Here is a 17,205-nt window from a genome sequence, read left to right on the forward strand (position 1 = left end):
ACACTCAGACACGCGTGAGGTTAAAAGAGGAAGTAACGTGATCCAACTGCCTCAAGTAGACTGAGGTGTGTTACGTGACACTTCTGACAATGGAAGCTGTATCAAGTTGCTTCCTTGTCTGCTGTAAACATGAAAAAAGAAAAAGACTGTAGCATTGATTCTGCCCAAAGGAAACCTGCAAACAGAAAAACTATACTGCATGTTTCAGCTGCATCACTAGAAAAATGCAGTTTCAGGTCGGCTGAAATTCATGCTGCATATGGCAAAAAATTTAGTAATGAAACTGAAACCTCAAAAATAATTTTTGAAAGAAATAAGACATTATGATGTTCTTGAAATACAGAATTTTTATTTAACATTACAAAATTAAAAGAAGGCTGAGTTTCAGCTTGAGCAAGCTTCTTTTGCTGGAACCTCAAGTATTGTTCTTCTGTAGAAAAGACAAAAGGATAGATTTTTAAATCTAAAGGAGTTTGATTCTCTTCAGTTCATTAGTATCCATCTCCAAAGCAAATAATTTCAGAACTTGTACTAAAGCTTTTCGATTTCATGCCAGTTAAACTGGCTTATGGGCCCAGTTTCATAGAGATAGAGTTTCAAAGAAAGATACTTTATTCAGAGGGAGAAATTACTTTTACAAGGGAAGCACAGTGCACAGGATCAGAGAAGGAGCAAGACTCAGTCTGGGGTATGTTGGTGGAGCACATTCTCTTCTGTTCACTCTTCTGTGGTATTTTTCTAAACATCCTATTGCAACACCAGTGGTCTGAGAAGTCAGCAGTAAAATCATGTGGCAACCGCACCAGTATTGCTAAAGTTAGACAAAAATTTCCACTTTCCATGAGGTGAAAATACAGCCTGCTGTCTGTTTTGCATTAGAGAACTAGTTCCCACCTCTTACTCTGGAACTTCAGAATTATTTGAATTTATTTCTGGCAGATAGGGGTGAAGAAATCACACCACTATGAGCAGTTTTATGTGATATACTACTTTCTAAATTCGACAGCATCTTATTTCTCTTCTGAATCTGTAAAATGGCAGCTATGTGTTATCTTTCCCAACAAGCAAACAGGAAGAATGTGGTAGATTTTTCATATAAACATTTCCTTTAAATGTTGGTATTACTAAGTTTGATCAGTCCCAATTAACATTCTTAATGACAGAATTAGAATTTTACTAAAATGGTGTCCCTCAAGAAAAGGAATAACAGTTTAGGAACTACATTGGGTCCTTCAGTACTTTAGTAGGTGACCTCATATTCTAGTATCAGTAGATCAGGAGTTTAAGTGCCACATATTTTGATCTTAGAGAGAAAGCTTTCCTGTTGTAATTGTGCTGCAATCACCATTAACTTTTGTGTCCCAGAATACTCTGAGACACAAGTTAATGGCACCTGGGAGTGTATTAACTGCATTATAGTACATGATGGGAAATTAATAGGAAGTTTCCCTCCTTCCCTTCTTCTTTTGGCACTTTTGAAGGTAGGGGTAGGTAGGATGGATTTTCATATTGCATCACATTTTGTACAAGTATGCTATAACCATCATTTATGTAGACTGAGTTTTAGAGCATTCAGGCAAAGTACTGAAACACTGGGCAAGGTAAGAACAGATCCTTGTATTACTCTGCTGTTGGGCCTGAAGAACACTATATGGAAAACCAGATGGACTCAAAAATTCCAAGAAGCAGTAGCAAAGGATTTAAATCAGGTAAGATTACAAGTGCTTTGGGAGGTTGTGCTGTAGATTCCAAGTTGGCATCTCTTTTCAATCTCAATGTATCTTTACCCCATACACTGACATGACCCTTTATTCAACCTCGGCTTGGATGACATTTCTGCTACCTTCCAGGAAAGAAATTGTTTTTTGCAGCAGCTCCCTCTCTTATTCATTTTGAGAAAAGGATTAAATACTCCCTCTGACCAAGCTTACAGGCATGCTAAAGTGAAGCCACTTCATGCTCCTGGCCAAAGAAAGAACAAAAATACCCACAATAAGCAAAAGCAGATGGCTTCAGTGGCAGGAAATGAACGAGCCAGACTGCAGGTAAAATGGTTCTCTGAACACATCGTGGAGGTTTGCACTGACAGGTTCTTTGTTATCTGGGGCCTCCCCACAGGAGGCCAGATGTCTCCTGTTGTGAGAGGAGATAGAGATGCTCTTCCTTTTCCTCCCCCTTTAACTTATGGCTGTTTAAGTTACTGCTAATGGAAGCAGAAGCCTGTTTTTCTCTCTTGGGTCTCTGATGTTTTTGGAAACAGAAGAGATAGTGAAGGGGTATTCTGATATGAAAGAAAAGGCCCAGAACTGGCCTTTACCTCCCCATGACCCTCAATTTAAAGAACAGGGAGGTCAGTGCTGCTAACTGCACTTGAAAGGATTAACCACTTGATTGCTTTCATTTAGTGGAACAAAATTTTTCTTTAGTCTCAAAGCTGAGGAAATGTATCAGTTGTACTGAGATGCTTTCAGTGTGAGATGGATGACTTGGTTTGGCTTCTTATACCAACATCAAAATTAAATAGAGGATGTAAATATTTTTACATATATGAAAGAAAGGGCAACTACATCTGCTGCTCAGACAGGACAGATTTGCAGCAGAAGTGATAAAAACCTCCTTCCTGCCCCCATAAAAGGTTATCAGAGGAATAGCAACAGAGCGCAACGAATTACAGATATTAGGTGTTCCTCTGTCCCTTGGTATAACAAATGTCTCTTGCAGTACACTGAGGTTGCATTGGAAGAAAAAGAATCTGAACCCAGTTCCTGGACACAGTATGCCAGATTTAAAATCCTTTCTGTACATTAATTTCATCTATGAGTTAAAACTAATTTTCTTTTGGAAAAGGTTCTTAATTCCCATTGTTCAAATAAAGTGAGATACACAAAACTTAAATTTGGAAACAATTTTTCACCTTATGAAACTATTTTCCAAAAGTAACGAAGAACGGCTTATACAAGCTTTTATCTGACCTCTGCTTCTTAAATAAAAAACATGTTTTCAGGGAAATGTGTCTTGGAAGTAACTCTCCATCTCCCCCCAGATTTTTCTCTCTGGTTCTTGTAAAACATTAGGTCAGTGGGTTAATTTTATTTTGTTTGTTTAAAGTGGGTGAAAGTTTCCTTTTCAAGCTATTATACTTGTGTGATTAAAAAAAAAAATTACAACAATCTTTGTTTAAGAAATACAAGTACAGATGGAAATGTCAAAAGACTATCAAAATTCATACCAAAGGAAATAACATTAATCATTTTAAAAAGCCAAAATAACCTCTCAATAGCAATAAGAACCAAATGAGTAGGCAGTGTTGTTTCACTAGAACTGAGACATGCCTGCTGATTTTTCTCATTGCTTGGCACATGAACTCAATAATATATAGGTAGATATAAAAATTATCTTTCTCATTATGACTTCAAGCCTGTGTTTCCTGTGGTGCTGTTATAGTTCATGCATATTTCATAACTTCATAGTATAACCAGCATTTTGTTCTGAAAATGGGGATATGTTTTTGTTGTCCACTGAAATGCCTTTTTATATGTGCTTGTGCAGACAAGCATACCACTATGAGGTATGATGTAAGAGAGTGTATTTGTAGCTTGTGTTTGAAGCAATAGTAAGATTTCACCATCTTGAAGCATTAAAAATGCAGTACAAATCAGCAATTTTAGTCTGTATGGACTGCTGTCTAAGTATAAAAACATTTTCTTGAATATTTTCCAAGACACTATTTCTGTGCTCACCAGGGTGTGTGAGTGCCCTCCTAGAGAGTATGCTGCAAGTGATAACAAAAACTTGGATGTTTTGTTTAAAAAATAATCTATTATAATTTTTCAGTCTGTCACTTTGACAAGATATATTTTGTCTTAAGTAACACATTTCTAAGAATATTCAGAAATATTTATCCATCTTATATTGTACCTGTAATGAAACTTTTTTTCTACCTTAGGAATATAACTTTTATCAATGTATAATCTAAAATATATTCATATAACTCTGCTCTAAATCTCAGGTCTATTACCTCTGCCAGCACTGGCTGTGCTGGTATAGCTTGGCTATATCCACACATGTTGACTCTGAGAGCAGCACTACACCTATGACAAAACTCCCATCAGCACAAAGTCTTACTTACACTGTTCTAATCTGCCCCATTACTGCAAAAGGAAAAACAGAGCAGATTCACACCCTGCCTAGTTTAAGGAAGCCTTGTCAGAAATGTTGTGGTCAGAACCACCATCTTTTATATGCAGTGCCTACCATGTGCCATAGTGACATTTGTTAGGTTAGTGCTCCCCCAAATAATATATAACAGTAATGAACACTTAACTAAATTTGTTTGAAGAAGTCTAAAATTAGCCAAGAAGTTGAGAATAATACTAGTATAAGAGTACATGAATGGTACTACAGAAATCATACACTGTATAACTGTGTTTAAAGAGACCACTTTTTTATTACTAGAAGAATTTTCCAGATTTAATTTTGAAAGTATATAATTCATATTCAATTAATGTGCTCTTTCATTCTGTATTGCTGCTACTCTTCCCAGCAACTAAACACCATCTGCTCCTTTCAGTAAGCCTTTGATGCCACAAAGGTGAAATCAGTATTGCTGTGTAAATCACAAAGAAAACATCTGACATAAGAATTAGTAACAATGAAAAGCCAGCATGCTAATTCCATCTTACACTTAAAAGTCATCACTCCTTACAGCAAGAGGGGTCAAGTCCTCCACTCCCATCTCAGGAAATGTGCTCATCACAGTGAGCACATCAGGCCTGTAGGTTGAAGTACAGCAATATTTAGCAAAATGTAACTATTTTCAAATAAGTCACTCTAATCAGACTGCTCATCTAAGCAGTTCTACAACCTCAAGCGTGCAGGAGGAGGTCTGCAGCTCACTTCTGGACATTACTTAGAATACAATCTATTTCCAAAAAAAATTCCTAGTTATGTATTACAAAAAAAAAAAAAGTAGTGCCATACACCAACAGACAGCTTAGTCTTTCCCTGCACAACACTTTGCATCTTTAATCAATGTATACATAAATGAAAAGAAAAAAAGCAGATTATCATATTGTCCTTTGTAGCTCTCTTTCAAAATCTCCTGATGATAGTCCACAAGGAAATAATAAATTGCTTCTATTGTGGAAAGGTATGTATCTGGTTTTCCCTTCTGATGACGCCAAAAGCAAGTTTTCCTTGTCTTCAACTCAATTTGCAGTAACCCTGTCAAGGAAAAAAGATGACCTAGATTAGACAATGTGGATTGGTGGCCAGAATGTCAAACAAGACTAGTTTTGTTTTCTGACTTTGCTGCTACCCTGCTCACTGCCTATCTGAAAATAATTTCTCTTCCTGTACCTCCATTTTTTATCTGTGAAACTGAGGCAATAATTCTATCCTCCTTTTTGGAGCACTTTGGAATTTGATGAAGTGCTGTAAAACCTAGGTTATAAGCTTCATATCTGCAGTTAATTACAGTTATCCTTTCATTCAAACAGCCACACAGACCTCAGTAACCTGCAGAGTCGCTTCATGTGTCAAGAGTGAAACCCACTCCTACCAAGACTCATCAGTGTTCATAAAATTATTATTTCATCTTTTGAAAAGTTAATACTTTTCAAGTGTAAAACAGAATCCCTCAGACTGTTAGTGTTGCTGAAGTGAGGACTATTTGCAAGAGCCGGGGACTTATAATTTATGCTTGTTAAATAACTGAAATTTCACTGAAATTACTCAGGAGTAAGTATGACAGCATCTTGTAATTAACTTTATTACATACTAAAAGCATTCCCACTTAAGATGAAAGAGGGAATTTGGTGTCTGTAAGGCACAAGAAAATCTTTAATCTACTCATAGTCTCTGTAACTATTCTGTTATTCAGATGAATTTTAAACATGTGTCTTGGTTTTGACGTTTCCTAAGATGTACAAACTATTCAAAACTAAAACCACCTTAATGTGTTATCACTTTGTAAACAGGATGAGCAGTTGGGTCATGAAAAACAGGATACACATCTGCCAACAATATCAGAAGCAGATTATAAAGTTATCTTTTTCTATCACAATCTGATACTCTGTCTCATGGGACAGTTTAATACAGGTAACAGTAGAAAAACCAGTATGGTTGAAGAACTGCTTGGAAGTTATGGACAGGGAAGTTTCCAAATTCAGGTAAGGTCCAAATTCAGGCTAGAGCCCAGCACTTGTAATGCTACACTTTTAGCCTACAAACTGTGTTTAATTCTTTTCAGTGTTATTGCAAGAGGGATTTAGTTTGCTTTGCAGTAAGTAATGTATGGTATCCTGCAGAAGAAATCTCAATTACAGCATTTAAAAAAAAAAACTTAACAGGAAGAGCCTGTCCCTGAATTTAAATGTTATTATTGGCATTTCAGAACCAAAACCTCAGAATAGCATACATAGTCTAATTATTACCTCTAATAATCCTACACATGTGAAATTTAAAATAGCAGTAGGAAACTGCATTAAGCTTGTTGCCCTCAAGAGTTTTCAGCAGTTGAATTCTCAGCTCTAACCAAAGTGAAAACTTCCATCAAATCCAGCAGTGCTTTCACCCTAAAAGCAGTGAAGTAAATCTCAGGGATGATTCCTCCAACGTAAACTCCCACGTAGTTGTGGTTTGAATACAAACAAAAGTTCACTGAAGGCAAGACCACAGGCACTACTGAGCTTACCACAAGTGCAGTATCGGTTACTTTCAAGCAAAAGACTTTAGGACCTTTCATAAAAAAAAATAAAACCAGAGGGGGTTAAGGATTAAAGTTTACTGAGCATGTTTCATCTGTACTGGATCTGTACAGCCAAAGGCAATGTTTTCTTACAAATACGCACTGTTCATATGAAACCCCACAATACTAATGTATAAGCTAATAAAATATTTGGCTGATACAAAGCAGTTCAAACTTACAGGGAAGAAAACCCAAAGCAATCAGTTTCTTTAACAGTCATGGTGATATTGCCAATAAGCTCCATCACTCATGTGAGAAAGTCATTAACATTAGATTCAACTGTTTGTTTTCTGATCTAGGGATCACTTTTAATGAAGTAATCAATCCTAGACATTACCAACTCTCATGTATTTCTTGTCTTTAACTGATTTAGTTTTGTTTTCTAAAGCTATATTAAGCACTTTTCCAAGATATAGAAGTATTTTTTGTCCAAGTTCTCTCTGCTTATTTTAAGATCGATGTACTCATTTGCTTTCTCTTGCAGCACAATTTACTAGATTTACTGTCTATATAAATATAGGTTTACAAAACACAAGGCTTTTCTTTATGTTTTCTTGGCTTCATTAATGTTTTCATTCGATATTTCTTGTAACTTAATCTTAGTAAGTATGGCAATTACTTTTTATTTGGAATTATGAACACTCCTTTTTGAACTTTAGCATATGATGAATATTTTGTTGGATGATGACTTCATTTGCAACTGAACTGAAAAATGAAAACAGTTCTCTATTTTTCATGTATGTACAACATAAAAATGTCATCAGTTTATGCCTAAGGAAACTCTGTCCCATTCATCTTGGAAGTGAAAACTGCAATCTCTAAAAGGGGTATTAATGCAATTTATGTTCTTTATGACAAGCATTAAGGAAAGCAATGCATGCACAGGCTGTGCACACTGTTATACCCAATGTGTGGATGGGTAAAATTCTCCCATACTAGAAACTGACTTGCATGACACTATTAAACATCCCAGCAATCCTGAAAGGTGCTCAGGAACTCAGGGGGCTGCAAAACAGCTGGAACCGAGATGTTCTAGAAAGGAGAGAGTAGTCCACCAAATCAGCATTGTCATAGGGAAACTGGAACCATTCAAGAGCTCCAAAGTAACACCAATTAAGATTTTTTGACTAATATTTGCATAGGCTTCCATGGAAATTTTCAGTTCCCCTGGCTGCCTGCTACTTTCCATGAATTCGTCATTTTAAAATAAGTTTCAAATGCCTTACATTAATGTGCAGCATGCAATTCCTCTAATCTTTACAGTAATACTTCAGTGTAGCTGATAGACTATGTGTTAAACTAAATACTTATAACAGGATTTTAATTAGCCAATACATCATACTAACATGTGGGATTCTTTAATAAACTGACTAGATAGCAAGGCAACATTCATCTTCTATGTAAGAAAGTCTGAAATTCCTTGTAGGACCCAGTGTGAAGCAGTAATAGTATATATGTGTGTGTGTATATAGATAGATATAGTATATAAACCTGGCAACCTGCCTCCCATCTAAGTGCACTTTTTGCACTAATGAAAGTATTTTCAAATTCCTATTCATCTCAAAGGAAATGGAATGCTGTTGCTAAATTGTTTTGTCTTTTGTGGTTTTAATTAGAATGCTTAAATGTAAACTTCTTGTAAAGAACCTAAGACAAAAACTTTTTGCAGAATTACCAGTTTCTGCTCTCAGACTTGGAAGGGTGTGGAGGGCAAGCAGCCATTCCCTTTTTGTCTGGAGTAGTGAGATCATGGAAATGTTCATTAACAACTTCAGGAGAAAGAGAACCCAAGCCATGACAAACCTGTGCTAAACCTCCTAAATCCCTCATTTACCTTCTTGGGGCCTGTCTGCCACCAACATGTACACAAATGGTCCTGTGGGCCTCTGGAAAGCAGGCAGCCACCTGCAAAAATAATCTTCCTGGCTTCCTTCAGAGGCCATTCAAACTACTGTTGTACTGTCTAACATGACAGCTCCCATTCTCTGAGACTGAGGAAATTTTCTCCAATAGAGAAGTGAGAATGTAAATGCTTTCTTAGTACTAGTATTACCTTTTTGCAAAATAATTTCTATTACATGAAAAGTAATGGAGTCTTTGGCTCAGGAAGTATTTTACAGCCCTGGAACAGGCTGCTGAATTCTTGATATACACTCAGAGATAGGGGTACATACAAGCTTACATCGTGCTCAGGTCTGTTATAGACATATGTCCCTTAATCATTTCTGCAGCAATAATGTCTCAGTATCAACTTGTATTTTTTTACCTTGAAGTCGTTCATCAGTTATTATCTTGTTAGTTTGATTCCAGGTACTGTCAATAAATATTATTTTCTTCAGTCTAGTGCCTTCACTCCTGCTGCTTGAGATGCATTCATTTGGATTTTTTTCTTCTTCAGGTTCTAGTTTTGCTTGTTTAAGAAGTGGCTCTCTGGAACAGTCATCATCACTGAAACAGACACCTTTCTTGGAGTACTTTTGGAGATGGAAAGCAATATCTTTTACTGAAACTGAATTGGGGCCAGGAAATATAAGTGCTATCTGAATGAAGAAAACAAAGAGATCTGAGTGTCAATAAAATCTAATAAAACAACGGGAATTGTTATATTAAAGAACAGAAATTTTCTACCCTGTCTATAAACATTTAACTCAGGACAAGATGAAATAGCATCTCTTAAAAATGTTCTATTGTCTAATCCAGTGTTAAATCAGTGTTAAAAACATGTTAATGAATTGAGATCCTTAACGGACATTTTTAATTAATGTTACTTCCATGCCTCTACTACCAACTCTAACACTTCTGTATAAAAAGATTTTTCAGCCAAGACAAAGGTGTCAGCCCTGAGGAAGTTCAAATGTCACTTGTCACTGCAGTATGTGGGGCAGGAGGGCCAAAAAGAATAGCTTACCATTTAAATGAACATATACATCCAAGTTCATAACTCACTTTTTTTGTGCTCTATGCTACGATAGGTAAGACTTGAATTTTAGTTGTTTTCCTCTGTCATAGTGAATGTTAAAAATTTTAAGGAGGTTTAAATATTGCAGCTGCTTAATATCAGCACAACATTCAACTGCTGTTTAACTTGCTCAAAGTTGAATACTTTCATTTATAGGCAAAATATTTCTTCAGATACACAGTAAATCCAAGTCTCCATTATGTGAGAAGATGAACATAGCAAATTCGAGGTGGTTAAATAGTGCTGCAGTCTTTCTCAGCTTTGGAGAAAAGGCTACAGTCCAGAACTGCGTGTTTGCAGAACTAAGAGAGAGCACAGGATGGACTGCACTAATGGAACAGTGGTTTCCTCCCTGCAGGGCACTACCACTGCAGGAGGAAACTGCACCTCCCCAGCATAAAGCCTGGCTATCTCTAGAGAATCTCTTACTTCGTGTCTCTTCTCTTCATATTCTGGAATGCAAGGGTATTTATAAATTGTAACATCATCAGGTGCCAGGAGCTTAGCGTGCACAGCAGTGCTTTTGCCGTCAGTTTCGTTTGGGTGTTTAATAATGTCAATCTTCAGAGGTAACTGAGTAGAAGAAGAAAAAAGCAGTATTTATCATCATATTTATAAATATCTGTATAAAAACTTATTCAAAAATTGGATGAAATTCCTATGGGTGTGTAATTAAAATATATCTGATAATTTTTGATAGGTTTAGAACTAGAGACAAGTTAGAAAAAGCAGCTATTACATTAAGTTTATGCAGATTGTTAAGTAAGCAATGATGCACTTTGGAATGCTGCCAGCCGTAGTGTGATAAAATCTCCAGAAATAGGATCAATAAGGGAAACGGGATGTGGTGCTAATTTGAGCAATATAATGGTTCTAAATATGAACACTTATCTCTATTAGGTATTCAGCCAGCTATGAAAATGACTATTTCAATGAAAATATACCTAAGTTTACTAGGTCAAATTTCAAAAGTACTTCTAAAGTATTTTCACAATGCTTTCAAACTCCAGTGTCTTCAAAACGCATCTTTGATCCTAACTGACTTTGCAAAATGTCTCAGTCTTCCCTGATAGTTTCCCCAAGTAACTCAGCTGAAAGGCATTGCACTATTTATATTTTAAGAGTAGTTATCTGAATTATAGAACCGTGGAATGTCTATAGGAATGTCTTTTAGGTCACATTTTATGTAAAATTCACCCTTGGATTTGGACAAATTTTTTGTTCACAATATAACATGTTCTGGCCAGAGTTATTAGAAAGTGAAGAATGTGCAAGAGCACCATAAAGAAACTTTCATCAACTAAGTGAAAACACAGTTGCATGAGAAGCTGAGTGACTTCAGCCTATATTCTCATCTAGAAGACACATAAATGTTTATGTGAGGATTGGAACATTTTCAGTGTTTGTACATGTAATTCCCCAAGTAAGAACAGTAATTTTATCTAACTGTAGTTTATTCATACTTATAGCTGTGTTCAAAATGAAAGTCTGTAAAGAATGAGTCAGAAAATAAATGGCTGCAGACAGACTATTCTCTGTCCACAGTAACTAAAATCCAAAAGATACTATAAAAATCATTAAGAAATATTAACCTTCACAGCTGGAATTTCTTTGGTAGGGATACTTTCAACAGGAACAAAGCATGTATAACAATAAAACATCCTTGAACTATTGCATCGGGGGCATTTTGATCTCCCACTCTTTTTTGCCTTTTCCAGTACTTCCTGAGATGCTAACTGTAGTTGTTGAAGTGGATTATTTTGAATTGATGATGGAGTCTGCAGTAGGCTTTCCAAACACTCAGTATTTCCTTTTGCTCCTTGAGTGTTTTCTTCATTTAAAAGTGTAGATGAATTTAAAGACATGGTTAGCTGAAACAGACAAAATTTTATTAAATAAAAATCCAATCACTATGAACTAATCTACTGGAAAATATTCTGTATTATCCCATTTAACAAAAACATCTCGTTAAAGAAGGTATTTCCTACAACAGAAAGAATAATAAAATCATCTGATTCAAGAGATTTCAGATAAACAGCTGGAAAGAACCTGAGATCTTTAATGCACAGATGCACATTCATTATCCCACTCACTCAAGCCCTGCAGAAGTCTATTATTTCTCTGTTGTTAAGATCTGTGCCTAAAAGTTTATAAAAACACTGCTAAGCATGTTTACCTGGATGAGCAATCCCATTAGTCTCCAACATGACTACTGACAAGGAATTACATACAGAAATTTGTAAGACAAAAGCCAATTGTGCAAGTTTAGATCTCCATCCTAAAATTTATTGTGTGTGGGCCAACCAAATAACCTGAATGAAATTCCTCCTGGACAGAACTTTGTGAAATAGAAGAAATTTTCCAGGAAAAGAGCTTGAGGCTGAAAAGTAACAGCTAGAAGAGGGCTTTGGTGCCCCATGTACCAGACAGTAAGTGCTGACCCAGTCTAAACTTCCACAAGTTTGTGTTTATTAGTACCACTGATGGGTTTTTGTCAGGCTTTCTTCAAGACAGCTATTGTCTCACCCTCTACAGCTGGCACAGAATTTTCACCATGTACTGTGAGCAAGGCATGACAAACATGACCGTGTGCCCACCCCAGGGCAGACAGAATTAGTGCTGCTGAGCTGTCACAAGCCCTGTGACTGATCACTCGGGGTGCTCTCATCCCCAAAGCAGCCCCCAGCCAGGAGCCTGCACAGCCTGCAGTAGTTATAAACTGCCTTTGGCACTTTGTGCTGCATTACATGCAATGAAAGAAGTTATTCTCAGGATTTACTTTCAGCTAATTGAGGTTTACTTTTTCATGTCAAGGATCACACTTATGAAATCATGTAGCAAAGTCATGTTTAACAAAAACAAACAAACAGTAAGTCCTGAAATGTAATCCAAAATGAAGCGTTTAAATAAAATCAAGTGTAATGTAATTGGAAAGTAACAAAACCAAAAAAAAAAAAAACTAAGCTAAGTTTCCAACACCAAATTAAAATCAATCCCAGAAAAAATTGTTATTTTCTGGTAAAATTAAATACTCATGCATGCTATGATACCTTCCCCTCTGCCTCTGCCAAGGTCTAACTTTTGAAACGTCAGAGAAGTCCAGTCAAATAAACACAAAACCTAAGATGCATACGGATTTTCTAGTGCAATTTGCTTTCAAGTTTCTCTGAGATAAAGCCAGTATACTTTACATCCCAGAGTAACCTGTGCTATTATCAAGTTTCCTCAAGAAGCAGACGGCAAGAGGCCCTGGAATTGGACATGCATTCCCAGCCTGCAAACTGATTCTTTTCAGAGTAATGTCTTACACTGTGTGGCGCTCAACGGTGACACCCTGAAGCACTTTTGTTATGGATACTGACAAGGGATACGCTGCGGCCTCAAAATAATAGCTGTGCCCAGGCTGCAGCACTACACAGTACAGTACACTTCAGAAAATTACAGACTCGAATTTTAAGACCCAAATCTCATTTCAGACACATACTTTTAAGACTAACAACTCCATCTGCACCTCATCTCCAAACCCTGGTAAATCGCTGCCGGTGAAGGGTACCCTCCACACGCCAGCTGCAATTCTAGGACGACTGAGAACGTCGGCCGGTGCATGTCGGGGGGCCGTGCCCAGCTCATGGGGTGCCATAGCGGTGCCATAGCCTCCCCCGTGCCGCTGCTCGCTGCTAGCAGCCGGGCGAGGTGAGCGCAGGCCGGCTCCGGAGGGCAGCGCTCGCAGCTTCTGCGGGCGCTCAGCGCAGGGCGCTCGGCGGGCACAGCCCTCGGCCGCGGCCTCTGCCACCGGAACAACAGCGCGGTTCTGCCGCTTGGGCGCGTCTGAACGGTCCCGTCCCGCCGCCGCGGCGGCACCGAGGCCCCTGTGGGCGCAAAGCCGCCACCACCGCGGGCCGCCCGAGCCCGCCCCGCGCACAGCGCGGCCCCTCGGCGCTCCCGAGCCGCGCTGCCTTCTCTCTCCTGCCGCCACCGCCGCGGTGGGTGGGAGCTGCTCAGCCGCTCCTCGCCCGGCCCCAGCCCCCCCGCACCGCCCGCTCCTCACCCGCCGCCCGGCGCGGCTCCCGCGCGGCCCTCGCAGGCCCCGGAACGAAAGTGCCGGGCTCGGCCGGCGCGGGGAGGCGGGGAACGGAAAGAGCCCGGGGCTGAGCGCGGCTCCCGGCGGGCCGCCTCTGCCTGAGGCGTTTGTGTTGGTGTGGGCGCCTCACGCCCCGCATGGGCTGTTCCGTGTTTTGGGTCACAAAAACCTGGCCAGAAACCACTTCCAGCTACCAGGGCGGGGAGAATCCGCCGTTCCCGGCTGGGCCCACGCCAGGAGTTTCCTGCCCTGCGTCCCCTGCCCAGCGCTGCCCGCTCCGTGAGGCGGCACTGCCTGGAGGCTGCTGGGGTGTGAGGCTGCGGCTTTGACTCCCGTGGAAGCTCCAGGGAAGATAGATCAGAATTCTTTATTTTCCCTCGCACCCAGCAGTATTCTTAGAGCGTATTTATTGACTGGAGGAATTGTGCTGCCGCATTTCTCTCTGCTTGTTTTGCATCTCTCTCTAAAGCGAATATGGGATCTCTTCTGTGGGATTCCTTGGCCCGGTTGAGGATGCTGCTCCACTGTAGCATTTACCCAATATCCAGCCTTTAGGGTGAATTTCAGCTAATCTGCAAGCTTCACAGAGCTTCCAGCCTGTAAACAAATTACTGAATACATGAGAAGAGTGGCAGACTTGCAACTTCCTTCAGTGTGCATTTTAGAAGTACATGAATAATAATAGTATAATATTGTGGAGGTGGTGAGAAGGAAATGGAAATTCTGTCTCTGTGATTCAGTGCCTTTACACATCATTCACGTATTTAGTATGTTTCTTAGCATCTAAGGATATGTAGTATTTTGTGTATTAGAAGAACCTACAGTGAACATCCTCTCTGTATACTAGAGTAATAGCTTTGACTGTCAGTTGTCTGAAGTTTAAACATTTGCTAATATATGTTAGCTAAGGGGTATTTAAAAGACATTTGGGTGAGAGCAATTCTTAATGTCTGTCAGCAGAAAATACAAAAGCCTCCTTTTATTTTTGAAGAATTATTAAGGTCTCAAGATTTGGTGAATCCAGTTGGCTATTGTTTTAACTACCCATGTGCATGGAGAAGTGAACATGTAGGAAGCAAGTCCTGAGCAAAACCCTGTGAATGTGAATATTGAGAATTGAGTTTGGATGTAGATTGTGTTTCCAAGACCCTTGGGCACTGCAAAAGAGCTTTGTAGAAACGGCACACCTTTAAGAGAGCAGCCTCTCTGCTGATATCTTTCTTTTTTCTTGCACCTATAGCATGGAGAAAAATGCCTGCATGCTGTACAGCAATTTTCTGTGGTTGGAACCGTACTTGAGTGGTGATCCTGTATCAAGCTTTGTTTAAAAGATTTGATCAGGCCATGCCATTACTAACATAAGAGAAAGTCCTGAATCCTGAGGCAGAAGGTTCTGATGAGGATGAAAGGGGGAATAGTTGGTTCTGATTTTACCTTTCTCTCTTTTCTTACACTAGTAGGACTGCTAGGGAAATCTTTAACTATATATATTCAGTATAATATGGTTACCAGTGATTTGTCAGAATGATATTTTTGGAAGAAGCAGGACATTCCTTTTGACCTGCCTACATTATTTGCAAGCATTAATTCACTCAAACCTTTTAAACCAGAAAATTTGCTCTTTTGAGCTTTGAACCACAACTTTTCCCCCCACTGGAACAAGGAAACAAAAAATACTTGAAAAGATGTGGAATATTTCAGTATAAAATTTAATTTTTTTTAGAAGCAGATACTTAGGAGAAACCATAAAAATGGAAACACTTCAACTTAGGGTAAGATCAAAGCAAAGTATTGAATTGTTTACATTTAAAAATTGGTTTTACTTAACCATTTTATCCTGAAGTCACAGCATCACAGAATGAGCATGTGTGAGTTAATGGTTTCAGTGCAGTCAATAACATTTCACTGATTTACTTTTCTAAAGAAATAATTTGTCTTGCTGCCCTGCTATTAAAATAGAGCATGTTAATGTCCTTCAGGAATACCAGAGTGCTTAAAACCACACTGATTACTCTGTTTTAATGCTTACTGAGTTATTTCAGTGAAGTGATCAATTTGATGATCAAGTTCAAACAACTACCTTTGGTTCCAACAATTTGCTCAAATATTTAAGCTGCTAGTTTAAATTCTTTGCTAGATCAAGGAACAGTTTCCTCCTGTGCTTCCAAGACCGTTCTCAACAGATGGAAGGCATTACTGGCCTTTCCGAGAACTTAAATTGCACATGATTTTATTTGTCTCTTTAGAAACATAATGACCCTTTTTTCTTGAGTTATCTCCTTCTCTGACTAAAAAGTTATAGTCTTTTTAATTACTCTGTGTCTGCTGTAATGGGCCTCCCTGGTCTATTTCTGTTTTTCTGGCTCTTGGAGATGATGTAATCCTCTCTGAATGCAGTACATGAGAGAGGAGGAAAGTACAGTCTGCATTGCAATGTTGCCAGAATTAGAGAGTCTTAGATGTAAAATGCATTTATACTTGTATTACAATTCTTTATGCAAAATAAAGTTCACAGATTACTTAATTTGATCTTTGCATTTCTATAATTTTCAGAAAAAGCTGTTTTTGCAATGTACTGGTTGCAGAAGGAGTGGCTGAGTTGTATCTCTCTTGATGAGCTTTACTTTTTGGTGGGTAAGTTACAAAAAGATTATTCTTTTATTGTTGTATGTAAATATCTGTATGAACATCAGACCACACTCAGACTTGGAGGAGAGAATAAACACATGTCACTGAAGCACAGAAACGTCCTCAAAAAGTCTTCCAATGCCAATGTAGCCCTGTGTGTCTAGAGGAACATCTTACTGCCCATGAACAGAGCACCAGACAGGCATTGGCCCAGATAAGTGTTTACAGCTTTCCCTCAGTCTGAGTGTGAAGGGTCAAATTTATAATTTGAAAAAACCTAATAAACTCAAGTCCCCGTTCTGCCTGGGTTTTACGAACATTTTGTTTAGGCCTAAGGAAAGCGCAGGCAAAAGTCTATGCAAGTCTGATCTCCACAGATTGTGGTGTTAATAAAGGAAAGATGAGCCAAAAAAGGTAACTTTTAAGCCTTCCAATCCTTCCAGTGATGTAGGGGGCCTGTACAGTGTGTTAAGTTTTGTGTATAGACACATTTAGGTGTAGATACAGATATATGTCAGGTCTTTGCCTGCTTGGAGCTTTTAATTAATAAAATCATCAATCCAGCCCCTACTTCTTGCTAAACCAGGCTAAATTTCTAAGACATTGTTACTGAGCAAATTACTTACAGAGGGAGCTCTGACTGAGGCACGTGAGATGTAGAAAGCAAAGGAGTATTAAATATTTTTAATTCTTTTTATGGATAAGACAAGAAAAATCAAATTGTCTTTTTTTTTTCTCTTGGATACAGAAATGGAATTACACCTATCTCTGTATGTGTTTTGGGAGGTA

The 17,205-nt window shown here is 38.6% G+C and overlaps 1 protein-coding gene and 1 long non-coding RNA gene across 4 annotated transcripts in view; one reads left to right on the top strand and one right to left on the bottom strand.

Annotated features, from left to right (window-relative positions):
- Positions 1-4,427: 4,427 nt before the first annotated feature.
- DTWD1 (DTW domain containing 1) lies at positions 4,428-13,887 on the bottom strand. 2 transcript variants are annotated; one of them, XM_068203888.1, is made up of 5 exons: positions 13,756-13,887; positions 11,300-11,578; positions 10,137-10,280; positions 9,015-9,288; positions 4,428-5,223 (listed from the first exon to the last, which is right to left on the bottom strand). In XM_068203888.1, the coding sequence occupies exons 2-5, from the start codon at positions 11,570-11,572 to the stop codon at positions 4,994-4,996; spliced, it is 921 nt and encodes a 306-aa protein (XP_068059989.1). In that variant the 5' UTR covers positions 11,573-11,578; positions 13,756-13,887; the 3' UTR covers positions 4,428-4,993. The 2 variants fall into 2 exon arrangements, with proteins under 2 accessions (XP_068059989.1, XP_068059988.1); XM_068203887.1 differs by lacking the exon at positions 13,756-13,887 and adding an exon at positions 11,884-11,916.
- Positions 13,888-14,003: 116 nt separating this feature from the next.
- The window catches only part of LOC137481914 (uncharacterized), a 92,334-nt gene continuing 89,132 nt past the window's right edge, over positions 14,004-17,205 (top strand). Inside the window, exons 1-2 of one of the 2 annotated variants that reach the window (XR_011003756.1) lie at positions 14,004-14,548; positions 16,342-16,422. This is a non-coding gene — a long non-coding RNA (uncharacterized lncRNA). Of the gene's footprint in view, positions 14,549-15,538; positions 16,423-17,205 lie in introns of those variants that run through there. The other variant, XR_011003755.1, reaches the window with a different exon arrangement.

Source organism: Anomalospiza imberbis, chromosome 13, assembly GCF_031753505.1.
Source record: "Anomalospiza imberbis isolate Cuckoo-Finch-1a 21T00152 chromosome 13, ASM3175350v1, whole genome shotgun sequence".
Taxonomy (NCBI): Eukaryota; Metazoa; Chordata; class Aves; order Passeriformes; family Viduidae; genus Anomalospiza; species Anomalospiza imberbis.

Coding starts and splice junctions, on each gene's coding strand:
- DTWD1 (XM_068203887.1), bottom strand. Junction 10,281..11,299: donor AAGAAATTCCAGCTGTGAAG/GTTAATATTTCT, acceptor TCTTCTACTCAG/TTACCTCTGAAGATTGACAT. Junction 9,289..10,136: donor ATGAAGAGAAGAGACACGAA/GTAAGAGATTCT, acceptor TTCTTCATTCAG/ATAGCACTTATATTTCCTGG.